Below are 14,241 nucleotides of genomic sequence, written 5' to 3'. Positions count from 1 at the left end.
TGGCCTGCCCCCACCGCTGCCGGTTCAGGGGAACGTGTGCGGAGCGATTGTCCTGGGGGACATTTGATGGATTAGAGCGCTGAACAGTTCCATTGCTAGGGGACCACCTGATCTCCTCCAGCCTGCGTCCCATATAAAGCCGGCAGCCGGAGTGCTGAGCACAGCTCCAGTGATCGCCTGTCTGCGCGCCGCCGCCGCCAAGCCCGAGCGGGAGCCAGAGCCAGAGCCCGGGCCGCCGCCACCGGTGCCGGCTCCGCGCTGCCGCCCGCCCGCCTGCCCGCCCGCTGGGAGCTGTCCAGTGCTGAAACCCCGCGCAGACAGCCAATCGCGCCCGGCTGGCCGTCTCCCCCCACCGGGGCCCCACGCAAGTGCCCCCGCCGAGCCCCCCGCCAGTCGCACCATGCCCCGCTCCTTCCTGGTAAAGAAGATCAAAGGGGACGGCTTCCAGTGCAGCGGGGTGCCGGCCCCCACCTACCACCCCTTGGAGACTGCCTACGTGCTGCCTGGCGCCCGGGGGCCGCCCGGGGACAACGGTGAGTGGGACCCGGCGGGGGGAGAAGAGGGGAGGGGACTTCGGGCCCTCCCCAGCTCGGGCCACGAGGAGGGGTGCGCGCGGCAGGGAACCCCCGGGAGGAGATTTCCCTGGATGTGTGAGCCTCTCAGGCTTCCCGGGGGCCGGGCGGGCGGGGCAAGGGCCAGGCCCGTACAAAGGGAAAGTCGCAGGGTCGGCCCATCCCGTCGCCAAGCGCCAGCCCGGACTTAGAAAGTTGCGGCCCTAGATCGGGGCTGGAACAAGGGGTGGTTAGAGAATGGAGAGAGAGAGAGGCGCCCACGAAGGGCCGGCGCTGTGGGGCTAACGCACAAGGCAGTCCCAGAGTCTCCTCTCCGCCGCAGAAGGAAGGAGGCTGGCTGCCCGAGTGTGCTGCCCTAATGGGGAAGGTTAAACCGGCCTCGATTACCAATCCCTGGGGAGACAGGGTTGGCTCCCAAGGGGTAGCTGGGAGCACCCTCTTTCCCTTCAAGCCTGCTCCTCCTGGAGATGCCAGACAAGTGTTCTTCAGGCCCCCTCTCTCAGCAACTCTTTTGTTACCCTCAGCCACATGCCTGCCAAAGGCTGGGCCCGTCCTGGGGACCAAGATGAAAAGAGGATTTCTAGGAGGGATTCCCCCAAAGTGGCTCCTGGTCCCCTGGGCTGCATGCCCTCCCCCCTCCAGCTTCTTATGCCCCTCCGGAACCAGCCCTGCTGTTCCTGGGTGTCCCCCACCCCCAACACACTTCATCCCTTTTCAGAGCAAGTTCCTGTAGGGACAAGGGTTTGGGGGACAAGAGAGGTCATTCAGGCCCAGAAGGGGGTGATCTCTGGAAGGTATGGAGAAGAATCAGAGACTGCTTTTGTGGACCCCATTCCCCATCAAGGGGGGGGGTCACAAAAGGGTTCTCCTCTGATGGCCTCCACCAGGACAGGTGTCTAGAGAGGAGGCGTCCTTTTTGCAGTAAGAAATCTGACATCACATGTGGCATCAGCTTTTGGGGGGTGGTGAGAGAGAGAGAGAGAGGAGGGAAAAGGAGAGGAGAGGAAAAAGGAGAGAAGAAAGGGCTGAGAATGAAGGGGTAGCTGAGATGGCAAAGGCAGGAGCCAGAAGAGTGGGAGCTTCTGCCTCACAGATTTCCAAGCACTTCACCCACATTCCATCACCCTGCCAAGCCAGGTAGCAAGAGGGCGCTGGGCAAAGGGTTCTGTGACCTCAACAAGGTCAAAGAAATTAGGGAATAATTAGGGATATGGCTACAGACACTCATCCCCCGGCCTCCCCCAGATCCCCAAGAGAACCAATTCCCTTTTTCTTTGCCCACATGTCTCTTATTCTACTGCCTTCTTTTCTTGACCCCAGAACCTCTTGGGTTTGAGGACTGAAGCCCAGGGGTATGGATGGGCTTGTCTGAGTGCTGGCAGGACAGAGGGTATACCCGGGGCCATGCAGGCTTGAGGACATGGATAGAAAAGAAATGCCTGCCAGCCTGTGTTGTGGATCCCTTGGGGGACTGCCATAAAGCCCTCCTGCCTGCTCAAATCCCCTTGGTCCTGTCCCAGGCCAGCTGAGGAAACCCAGAGATGCCCAGAGAATTTCTCATGCTCAGCCAAAAACTGCATACTGTTCCTTTGGAGTGAAGCAGGAACGCCTTGCCTTGAATTTGGTCCAAAAAAAAAAAAAAAAGCTCTGAGAGGAGCCCCTGAGTGAATGGTGGGAAGTAGGGTCAGGGCAAAGCCACCATCAGGGATGGTCCACCAGATCTGACACCCTAGAACGAGCCCCATCCTCAGCCCTTTCCCCAAAGAGTTCCAGACCATCTCCCTGGCCTCCGGGGAATCCTGAGACCGTCCTGATAGTCTAACATGTGGCCTGGAACTCTGGGAGGCCCGGCCTCTAGATCTCTGACTTGCTACGTGACCTTGGGTAAGTGCCTTTCCTTCCCTGGTCCTCCACCTCCTTAGCAGTAAAAGAGTTTGGATGGCATGATCTAAGAATCCTTCCAACTTTGACAAGCTCAGCTTCTGTGAAGGTCAAGTGGTAGGGTGGAAGGCACCAAGATGACTGCGTGAGGGTCTAACAAAATGTAGGGGGCCTCTGTCAGGGTTCCTGTAGGGCTCCATTTACCATCCCAGGTCTAGCTGAGGGTGGCGGAGTCTCTGAGTCCAGTCTCTGCAGGATGCCCCATGCAGAGGACAGGCACCCTGACCTGGCCACCTTGGAAGTGCCTGCAGTAAATGGTTAGTGCCAGAGGCCAGGGAGCGAACCTTCAAGCCTTGTCCTGTTACCAGAGGCCTCTTCCGTCCCTGGGGTGTGGCCAGACTGGGAAGTGAAGGCTCCCTCACTCCACGGGTGGGTAGGGGTGCTGGGGGTCCTTGCACAGCCTGCCGGCTCCTAGGGGTCTGTTGTCTCCGCTCTGCCGGAAATAACCTTGCTGAGCGTTTGAGGGAAGTGTGAAAAATTGCTGAGCCGACGTTTTTCTCTCCCAGCGTGTGTAAGTGTGCTGGGTAAACAAGGAGAAAGAGAGGAGGGGGGGAGGTGAGGAGAGTGAGGGAGAGAAGGAGGAGGGAGGAGAAAGGAGGGAGGGAAGGGGGAGGGCCTGGGGCTGGAGATAGTTCCAGTTATTAGAAAGATCCTCTTACAAGCCATTCCTGCAGCACCGGCTGCAGGGCCAGGATGAGACTGGTGGGAGGGGAATCCAGGGAGGCAGGAAGGGAGCCTGTGAATGCGGAGGTCAGGGGAGGCTCCGGCTCCTGGAGGATGAAGATGCAGGAACCCAAATTAAAGAGTGTACCCCCAGCTCAGGGAATGCCTGGGAGTGCTGGAGAATTCCTAGAGAATTCCTCCTCCCGCATTCACATGTGCATGTGCACGCACGCGCACACATGCACACACACATACACACGAGCAACGCTCTTCTTCGCCTCCTTATTCCCTTCCTTTTTCAGCCTCCGTGGGCTGGGCAGAGGGTGCAGCAGGTGCATCTGGTGCATCTCTAGGCTCCCCCTGAAGCCAGAGAACCCCTAAATAGGGAAAGAGAAGCCCCACAAATGGGGAAAGTTCCAGGTCTCTCTGCAGAGCCCCCAAAGAAGGCAGAGCAGACGAAATTTCACCATCCTCTCCAACATAATGCCTCTTTTCTCCCTCTCCTGCTCCTGTTGCTCCTCCACTGCTTTCTGCCTCCAAGGAGCCCTCCCTCCCCCCACCCCAAGGGGGGGTGATCTGAGCACAGATTCAGTCTCTCTGTGAGATGCCAACTTGCAGCCTCCTAACCCTCTCAGAACATCGCCCTCCAACTCCACCAAGCCCACCCCTTCCCCGGCCTGGGTCCCTGGCCTAGGGAACCCTGGGGAAGGCTGCCCATCCATCTGCACAGCAGTGGTCTCCGTGGACCCCACCTCCGAGGACACCTTCACTGCCCCTGGAGTGTCTAGCTCGCCTCACACCTAACTCTGAACTCCAGCTGGATGCCAGATCTTCCTTCCTCTGCACCCCCACCCGTCCTGCCCCCCTACTCCTTCAGAGCACATCCGACCCAGGCAGATGAAGGATCAATGCCAATCCAATAACGCAGTTGCCTGCCCTCCGCAGCTACATTAAGCCTCCCCAGCAGCTGAGGAAGTGCTCCTACTTCTGCCCATGGGCTTATCTAGTTGACCACATTATACCAGCACCCGCTTCCGCTCACTCCCTCAGATGGCGCCAGGGAGTCGCTCCAGGCCATGCCTAGGAATCTGGCTGAAAGTCCCCAATTACCATACGTCTACCCCACACTTCAGAAAGCCCATCTGGAGGGTAGGGATGCAAAAGGGTAGCCCCGATCCCTTGGCAGAGGTAGCCCAGAGATGGCAGAGGAGGTGTCCAAAGACACTGAGCAGGCCCGTCTGAGTGTTCTTTAATGACCTGCCCCTGGCATCACAGTCTTGGTCCAGTCCAAGGTCAAGATTAGAGCCATGCCAGAGGTCCAGGTTCAAAGTCCATGTCCAACATCCAGTACAATGTCCAGGTCCAGATCTGAGGTCCAGGTTCAATGTCCATGTCCAACCTTAGGTCTAGGACCAAGTCTGAAGTCTAGGTCCAAGGTCAGTGTCTGAGATTACAAGTCCACTCCGAAATTCAGAACAAATCCATGTCCAAGTTCAAGTTTCAATCCATGTCTAGGACAATGTTCAGGCTCCAGAATCAAGTCCAGATCCAATTTCTAGTCCAAGGTCACATCCAGATCCATTCTTAACGCTGGCTGGTTCAAGTCTTAGAACCACCGTTAGCTTTCTCTGTGGCTCTGAACTGAACTTACCCAGCCAAGCCTCAGTTTTCCTCTTATGAAATCAAGCAGTTGAATTTGATCTCTTTCAACTCTGACCTTCTAGGGACCCCCCCAAAATCTGACTTTCCTAAGAAATAGTCAGTGGGAATGTGGAATAACAAGGCCCATGTGGGATACTGAATCTGGGGTCCATGGTCCCTCCTAAAACCTGGGGTCACAAGGGGCACGTGCAGGGTCCAGGCTGTGCATTCACTCTTCAGACAGTCTCAGTTTGTGGCTCCTGAGACAGGGCGGGAGAGGACATCAAGTCCCTATGGTAGCAGAGCAATTTACACATCCCAAAGACCACCCAATACACACACACACCACACCACACACTGTGGGCAAAGAACAGAGCACAGGGCAAACCTCCAGAGGCAAATCTGAGGCCAGTGAGGTGACTTGCCCGAGATGACAAGGGCATGCATGGCAGAACACATCACCCCTCCCTGGCTGGTGCTTAATCCACATATTCCAAGGATCCCCACAGCCTGGAGGCCCTCTGGGGAGCACATGAGACGTGGCTGAGAGAGATGAGGCCCCCAGAACTCTTGGCCTCCTTCCAGTGGTGGTCTCCCCTGGGATGGAATGTCCGCTGCTCGCTCTTGGGTAGGAAGGAAAGGGGGAATGTACCCTCTGCACCTTTGGGGGCACAGAGAGGGCAGGACAGAAAGCAGGGAGCCTGGAAAGATGAAGTGCATTATGCAAGATACCCGCTCTCCAGAACAAGACCCAGAAAGGGCCCCTGAGGCTCCCTGGAAGGAGCAGGGGGCTGCTCCATCAGCCAGGGCTCTGCAGCACAAGACCACTAGCCACCATTCCAGTTTCTGCAGCCCCTTGAAAAATCTTTCCTATTGATTCCTGCAGAGCTGTGGACCTCCCTGTAGGCCACGGGAATTGGGTCACGCTCAGGAAAAACCCAAATATGGGGATTTCAGGAGGTAGGGATGGTGGGGAGGGGCCCCAAACCCTCTAGACACTCCCTGGGTCGGAGTCAGTGGGCAGGGCCCCACACCTTACAGCCCTGGCCATGTTGGGCCAGACCTCCCTCTGACCTCCCGCTCATCTGGACTCAAGGACCCCATCCCCAGTGAGCAGGTGTACCAGCTGCCAGGCCCTTGGAGGAGGTGGGTGTCATTTCTGGTCCAGTGCCCAGGGAACCGCTAACAAAGATGCTATAATAAGGGGAGGGGGAGGTACCAGCCCCTTTGCCCAGCTCTGTGAGCAGACAGGAGAAACTATTTTTATCCTGCTTTGCTGCTGACAGACCTGGCTTTCTGCTCAGCTGGCTGGAGCTGATTCTCGAGGCCCGAGGCCCTGGCACAGCAAGACGTGGCTCTAAATATACCCATGCAGCAGCCCCTCCAGCACCCCTCCCCCCACCAAGCAGGGCCGGCCCTCCTCAGGAAAGTGGGCCACCTGGGAAGCTGGTCCATCTAGAGACAGGGAAGTGGCACTGGGGCTGGAAATTCCCTCAAGGAACTTTGGGATCCTGGAGACCAGGAAAAAGCACTGGCCTAGGAGGCAGAGGCCAGCCTCACTCTGTCATGAACGTGCTCTGTGACCTGGTCGAGGCCCCTCTCTGGGCCTCTGTTTCTGCACAAGTAGGGCACCAGGGCAAGAGACGCCCCCCCCACCTCCCGCCCCCGGTTTCCTCAGACATGAACTAATGTGCTCCCTGAGTGTTAGCTGTTACTTTTATTAACTATTTGCAAAAATTTACCAGGGGCTGGAGCATGTTCTAGAAAAAACAGCTTCTCCCCACCCCGCAAGACCTCATCATCCCATTGGACACAGGCCAGTGTGTCTTGAGACTCCTCCCTCCAGGGGGGCTGGAAAAAGCACAAGCCCTGGAAGGTTCTGAGCCGTGCGCCTCCTCCTTCAGTGGCCAACCCGCTCCCATCTCCAGGCCTCTAGGGTGGTGCCTGGCACGCGGGGAGAGCTCAGCGGCAGTTAGAAGCAACAGCAGCAGCAGTGCTTCTCAGAAATGCCCCACCCTCATCCCAAGGGGTCAGACAATTGGAAGAGACATGTCTGAGGAGCGCCCAGCACTGGACTTCTCACAGAATCCCCCTTCAGGGAATCTTAAAAATATATTCTGGACCGTCAGCCCGAAATATCAAGACTCCCAGGCTGGGAAAACCGAAAGTCATTCTCAGGTGATATGCACACGACATCGCCACTTCTCCCTTCACTACAGCCCCACGTGGCAGGAGTGGCTCTAGCCCCTATCCTTCAAATGGGGCACTGGAGCCTGGAGAGGCTTTCTGAGTTGCCCGTGGTCACGCAGCTGGAGTATGAGTAAAAGAGCCAGGATGAGAGTCAAGTCTCTTCTCTCTGGGTCCCTGGGCCTCCCTGCCTCTATCTGGACCCAAACAAGAGAGGACTTTCTCACTCTGTTGGCTAGGGAGCAGGCAGCTCAGCCTTCTACAGTCACCTGTAGGGTACAGGAAGGCACCCCAAACCTGTCTGAGTTCCACGCACAGAGTCAGAAGAGCACTGCCCATAGTGTCCTAAAGGAGGCTCCAGGGTTGAGGCCCAGAGAGGTGAAGTGGTTTGCCCAAGGTCACACAGCAGCCTGAGATACCCAGGTGTGTCCCCTTCTACTCTCCAGCAGATTAGAAGGATATCACTAAGAAATGGAGGGCCAGTAATAATGACAATAATAATAGCAGCTTGAGAGGCTACTGCGTGCCAGGCATTGTACTAAGCATTTTATACCATTAATTCGTTCAATTCCATGATGAGTTCCTTTATACAGATTGTGGCACCAAAAGGTTAACTAACTTGCCCAAGGTCACACAGCTAGGGAGAGGTCTGCGGTCTGAAGTGGAGTTGATGAGGGTTGGGTTCTAGGGAAAGGACAATGGGCATCATTGAGGGGTCTATTCCGCCAGGATGCAGAAAGGGTCTTTAGAGCCTCCCAGTCAACCTTATTCCAGTACACAGTCCAGGGGGGGTGTTTTTGTTTGTTTGTGGGGTTTTTTGGCCACACTTGAAACATGGGGAAGCTCCCAGGGCCAGGGGTTGAACCAGCTGCCACCTGCACTGCGGTAATACTGTATCCTTAACCCGCTGTGCCGCAAGGGAACTTCCGCAGAGGTTAAACAAACTGACCAAGGTCACAAAGCAAGTTAGAACCACCTCTGCCAACATGAACACATAAACTCTCATACCACCCTCCCACCCCCACCCCACAACCCCTGCCAAACTCCACAGCTGCTGGCCCCCCAGTTGGTCTGGCCCCACAATTCCTGTCCAGAAGGCAATTCCACATCCATCCGTAAGCAGAAGAGCAGCCTTTGTTTGAGGCGCCCCTATTTCTATAAAGAGACCCCCAGCGGCAGGAGTACGGTGCTGCAGTACTGAATTCTACCACCAGAGGGCGCCACAGACAGAGCCCAGCTGGGGCGTGGATTGCCGGGTCCATTGAGCTCCTACCAATGTGCAACACAGGAGTTTTCTCACCAGGGCATGAGGCAGAAATTACACATCCTGGTGAGGAAACTGTGGCCCAGGGAGGAGCTGCAAGATGTGTCTGTGCAGACGCCAAGAAAACTGCAGCACGGAAATCCATCTGGGGAGAATGTTATTGTTACTCATAATGACAGTCCGGGTCTTGTGCCAGGCACTGGGTTGGAATCCTGACTCTAAGTTACTTAACTACCTTGTGCCTCGGATTCCTCATCCGTAAGATGGTACCAACTGCAGCGTTATGATGGTGAAATGCATTTTGTGTGTGTGTAAAGCCTTTAAATAGCATCTGACACATACGTGCTCCAGGAGTGCTGGTTATTATTTGTTCACTTTTCACTCATGGACTCCTTACTGTCCATGAAATTCATTCGTGGACTCCTTACTGCAAACTGTATGAGTTAGGTGCTTTTACCATCCCCCATTTTACATCTGGGGAAATAGACGTATCGAGAGATCAATTGTCCAAGACCACACAGCTTGGAATAGCAAAGCTGGAACTCAATCCAGGCAGTCTGGCACCAAAATCGGGCTCCTAACCAGTATGCCATCCTTCCTTAATAATAAAACGTGCAAGGCAAGGGCCACATGATCAGTGACCCTCTCCAAATGAATTTTATACTATCCCCATCTCCAGGGAATGATGAGACACAGAAAGACACACGACCTACTCAAGGTCGCCCAGCTAGAACAAGTGTCGGGAATCAAGTTGTCCCAGGAGCAGGTAGACAGAATGGTTGGCGGCATACCCTGCTGGGCCAGGGAATGAGGCTGGCCTGGCAAATCTTTATCACCCATTTATCACCCACTTCACAAATACTTATCGAGTGCCTATCAGCTGGGGAACTGGGGATAGAAGGCGAACAACCTCTCGGGCGTGTAGAAAACGGGGAGCAGAGCAGTGGGTTCCAATCCTTGTTCCACCCCTTGATCAAGCACCACCACCGGCGCCTGTTTCCTTCTCTGTAACACGGGGTACTTTTGTGAAGATTCAACAAGGTGACAGGCCTGAAGCATTTAACACAGAGCCTGGCACTTAGTAAGTGCTCAATAAATATCAGTTAGTACTATTTTATCATCAGTAATTTCCAACTGGAAGAAATACAGAAGGAGAAAGAGGAGGTCTGGGTGTGCCCAACAGGTATTTCAACTTAGTCTGAAACAATACTCCCTTAACATCTGGGGGCATGACAAGTCCCAGGCCTGACTCCTGGAGCGGGAGGTGGGGGAACCTCCAGACCGAAGGCAGACAAGAGGGGAAGAATGGGGTGCTGAGAGGCTGAGCCCCCTCCACTATAAAACCGCCACCACCACTGCCCTCTCTGCACCTGACCTCAGTGCCCCTCCCTACTAAGTCCGCCAACCCCACAATCCCCCATCATTTCTGAGTGCAGAGGGTCCTGTGTGGGCAGGTGAAGGGACAGAGGAAAAAATTAAAGTACACCATGGCCTTCAGGGCTGAAGGACAGTCTGCCCAGACTTCACCCTGTAACCATCCCAAATCCCAAATGAGAGGCCAGGGCACAAGGCTGAATCAGGCAGGCTATGCGAGGGGACAAGAGCTCTGAATCCAGTTCCTTGCTTACAAAGCCCTCTTCCACCTGCTTACCTGAGTCAGGGAGGCTGGGGGTGGTGGAGGTACAGGTCGCAGGGGTCAGGAGGAGGAGGTCAAATCTCCTGCTTTGCGGCTCCCCATAAAGGGGCCTAACCCTCAAGGTTCTTCAGAATCAAAGGACAATGGAAACACCAGGGTGACAAGTTTGTGTGTCTGCTAGAAGGTCTCCTGGGAGCCCAGGCCCCAGGGTCCTCAGGGAGAGTGCTGGGACTATGGCAGGCCCTGGAAGGCAGAGACAAATCAGGATGGTCCCTGCCCTTGGAAAGCCCCAGCCTGCCCAGCAGTCACTGGATCCCAAAATGGACAGGATTTCTGGTCCACTTCTAGAGAGGAGGGAGGAGAAGGAGGGGAGATGACTCTCACAGGGAACTCCAGGAGGCTTCTGGTGGAGCGGGGAGCAAAACAGGCTTAGGACCAAGCAGAAGGAAGTCCCCTTCTTGGGGCACCTCTTGACCTCTTTTAAATACCCAGCAATCCTAGGAGGTGGGGCTAACAGGACTGTGATTCGTGTGTGCAACATCTATTCTTTGCACACCTCTTTTGAGCCAGGCACATGCTGGGCACACAGATCCCACCCTGGGAGGCTCACAGTCTGGTGAGGAAGGCAGACAATTAAATAATCTTCAGTGAAGTCACTTTTCCAAGCAAGTAAAAAGCATAATTATAATAGCTAACATTTATATAGTAATTACTGTGCTCGCTCTCTCTTCCAATTTCCTTATATGTAAAATGGGGATTATAACAGGACCTACTTTGTAGGATCTGTGACAACTGAATGAGTTAACATGCATAAAGCATGGAGGTAGAGTTTGGCACACAGGAAGCACCTTATGCACATTTGTTTGTTTGTCTGTTTGTCTTTTTAGGGCCACACCTGCAGCATACAGAGGTTCCCAGGCTAGGGGTCGAATCAGAGCTGTAGCCATTGGCCTATGCCACAGCCACAGCAACACGTATCTGAACCATGTCTGCAACCTACACCACAGCCCAGGCAACGCCGGATCCTTGACCCACTGAGCAAAGCCAGGGATCCAACCTCGTCCTCATGGATGCTAGTCAGATTTGTTTCCCCTGAGCCACGACGGGAACGCCAATGCACAGTTCTTGTCATCACTTTACAGAGTCCTTCCAAAGACTCGGAAGGAGTGTCCAATCATATGCTCCACTTTGCAGATGAGGAAACTGAGATTCAAAGAAGTCATAGGCCTGGAGTGGCAGAATGCAGCTGGAACAAAGAAAGGCTGCGCTCTGGCGTCAGGTTGCCAAGACTCCTGGCTCCAACAATTACTAACTGTAAGATTACACTACACGCCTCATTTCTCTACCTGCAGAGAGAATGCAATAATAATAATACCTTCCCTGAGTGGCCGTGAGCACTTAAGAACTTGACTAGTGAACACAAAGTCAGTGGACTTTGACCTCACCGTGCTCCACGAGCGTGGGGTGGGGTGGTTTTTATTGTGGCCCACAAGGAAGGATCTGAACCCGGGCAGCCTGACCTCCAGAGCAGACGTGCAGGACAAGCGACCGCCGCTGTACTAGCAGCGGTCATTTCCCAAGAGCGACCACGGGGACGCCTCCCCTCCCTGGAGTCTCACCTTCCCCACTTCCGTCTCACCCTCTCCAGGTTACGTCCCGCACTGCCTGCCCCCCAGCAGCTACGATGTGGACCAGAAGCCGGGCCTGGAGCTGGCGCCGGCCGAGCCCGCGTACCCGCCGGCGGCGCCGGAGGAGTACAGCGACCCCGAGAGCCCGCAATCTAGCCTGTCGGCGCGCTACTTCCGCGGGGAGGCGGCGGTGACCGACAGCTACTCCATGGACGCCTTCTTCATCTCGGACGGGCGCTCGCGCCGGCGGCGCGGCGGGGGCGGCGGGGACGCGGGAGGCGCGGGGGACGCCGGGAGCGGCGGGGGGCGCGCGGGGCGCGCGGGGGCGCCGGCGGGCGGCGGGCACCGGCACGCGTGCGCCGAGTGCGGCAAGACGTACGCCACGTCGTCGAACCTGAGCCGCCACAAGCAGACGCACCGCAGCCTGGACAGCCAGCTGGCCCGCAAGTGCCCGACGTGCGGCAAGGCGTACGTGTCCATGCCCGCGCTGGCCATGCACGTGCTCACGCACAACCTGCGCCACAAGTGCGGCGTGTGCGGCAAGGCCTTCTCGCGGCCCTGGCTGCTGCAGGGCCACATGCGCTCGCACACGGGCGAGAAGCCGTTCGGCTGCGCGCACTGCGGCAAGGCCTTCGCCGACCGCTCTAACCTGCGCGCGCACATGCAGACGCACTCGGCCTTCAAGCACTACCGCTGCCGCCAGTGCGACAAGAGCTTCGCGCTCAAGTCCTACCTCCACAAGCACTGCGAGGCCGCCTGCGTCAAGGGGGCCGAGCCACCCCCGCCGCCCCCCGTCGGCCCCGCCAGCTGAACCTCCCTCCGCGCCCCGGGCCCCCTACCTTTGCCCTCAGCATCCCCCAGCTGCATTCCCCTGCCCGCACCCCTCGTGGGGACCCCGCTCCCAGCTCGGAACTTTTCTCTCCAGCCCCCAAACCCAGAACTCACTTCCGGCACTGTCTTCCCTGGGACCTCCCGACCCTCATATCCTTACCGGCTACCGAGATTCGGACCTTGACCCTTTGTTCGCCTCCTCAAGGCTCCCAACTCAGGCACCAGGTCCGCACCTCTCCCAGGCCCCGGAGCCGGAATTTTCTCCCGCCCAGACCCTACACCTCGCCCCTTCTACGTTGCAGACCTTTCCTCTCACTTCTCAGCTGAATCTCAGACCATTTCTCCATTGGAGCCCCCAGTCTAAGGCCTAAACCTACCCTTGACTCCTTGCCTGTCACGGATTCCCCATCCAGACCAGGACGCAGGCCTTAGGGATCTAATCTTAACCCCTCTTGGAGTCCCCAGTCTGCCCGGATCCCCTCCTTACCTTGCCGGCCTTAGGCCCAGCCATTCATATTCTCATTCTCCCCCCCCCCCACACACACACCCCACCCCTTCTTCATGGGGGGGGGGGGACTTTCCACCCCCTACTCTCCACACCTCTCATCCCATTAGCAGCTCTCACTCCTCTGAATTCACCTGACCTGGGGCGGACTTTGGGGGGCAATTCAGGGTCCTGCCCCCTAATGTAGCCTCTCTCTCAGTCCCGCACAGCCCCTCCCTGGGCTTCCAGCCTCTCCCCCCATTCTCTGAGCACTTTCCCCACCCCCAGGATTACAGGTACCCCTCCTTATTTGTCGAGGGGAGGTCTGGGGCACCTCACACATGCCCTTCTTCCCCTCTGGCTGGGCCTCTCCAGTTTATTTATTTGTGTATTTATTTATTTATCTATTTATTATTCTATTTAATCTCTTGCCCTCACCCAGGGATGGTCTGGCTTCCCCAGCTGGACTGGGAGGTCAGGGAGCCAGGCAAGGAGAGGGACAGCAAAGGCCATAGAGGGCTGCCCCCCCCCAACACACCCCGTTTTGGGGAGTGAGGGAGAAGCCCCACCCTCACCAGAGCCTGCATTTGCTGGGGAAGGGGACAGGAGAATGGGAGGGATAGCCTGCTGACCCTCACCTGGGGGGACATCAGGAGGTCCAGTTACGGGGGCAGGTCCCCACCCTCCTGAACCTTCTACTCCCACCCCCGGGAGACCGGAGAGAGGAGCCTCCTCCATGATATGTTTCCTATTCATTCCTCTTCTTGAGGGACCCCAAGTTCCAGGGACCGACTGAGCCCCGGACCCGCTGGGGCCTCCTCCGGCCTGCTCCGCTCCCGCTCCCCGGGAGGAGCGCTCCCTCCCGGCCACGACTATGCAACTCTCCCGGGCAGAGGGGCCAGGGCTGCCAGCTGCCCCCGCCCCCACTGGCCGCCACTACCTCCCCCGCCGCGCTGTTGCATGCCCGGGCGAGGACCAAGCACACACCTCCACGCGGGCGGGCCCTGGCCCCCTCTGCTTTAAGCACACGCCTCTGCCCCATCTCTAGGCGCCCAGCTGGGGGCAGGAGTCTCGGACTCGCTCTCCGACCCTCCTCCTCTCCCCTTAACCACAAAGAAGGGTGGAGACTGCAAGGGCCCAAGGAGCAGGGGCACTTCTCTAGGGCTTCTCAGCTCCAGGCCCGCCAGGGAAGGGAGGCAGCAGGGATGCGGGGAGGGAGAGGGGTTGCAGAAGCAATTACGGAGGGTGTTGACCCTGTAAATAGGAACTTCCGACAGCAATAATTTTCCATGCATGCTAAGCCTTTTGGCCATATTTTGTATGAGCGCCTGGCGCTCCCCCTCCCTCCTCCTCCCCCATCCCTTCCTCACCTACAGCAGTATTACTTGTAAGGC

General features: G+C 56.9%; 1 protein-coding gene across 1 annotated transcript; it reads left to right on the top strand.

The window, feature by feature from the left end:
- Positions 1-400: 400 nt before the first annotated feature.
- On the top strand, positions 401-12,343 carry SCRT2 (scratch family transcriptional repressor 2). The gene is made up of 2 exons (XM_047770342.1): positions 401-533; positions 11,553-12,343. The coding sequence occupies exons 1-2, from the start codon at positions 401-403 to the stop codon at positions 12,341-12,343; spliced, it is 924 nt and encodes a 307-aa protein (XP_047626298.1).
- Positions 12,344-14,241: the final 1,898 nt, after the last annotated feature.

The sequence above is a fragment of the Phacochoerus africanus genome, chromosome 3 (assembly GCF_016906955.1).
Source record: "Phacochoerus africanus isolate WHEZ1 chromosome 3, ROS_Pafr_v1, whole genome shotgun sequence".
Classification (NCBI taxonomy): domain Eukaryota; kingdom Metazoa; phylum Chordata; class Mammalia; order Artiodactyla; family Suidae; genus Phacochoerus; species Phacochoerus africanus.
Note: the sequence above shows the minus strand (reverse complement) of the source record. Positions and strands in the feature narration are given on the sequence as shown.

Bases quoted from the DNA above. Each gene is read 5' to 3' on its own strand.
- SCRT2 (XM_047770342.1), top strand. From the start codon at position 401: ATGCCCCGCTCCTTCCTGGTAAAGAAGATCAAAGGGGACGGCTTCCAG. The intron at 534-11,552 runs GTGAGTGGGACC...CACCCTCTCCAG, and splicing joins GGGGCCGCCCGGGGACAACG to GTTACGTCCCGCACTGCCTG.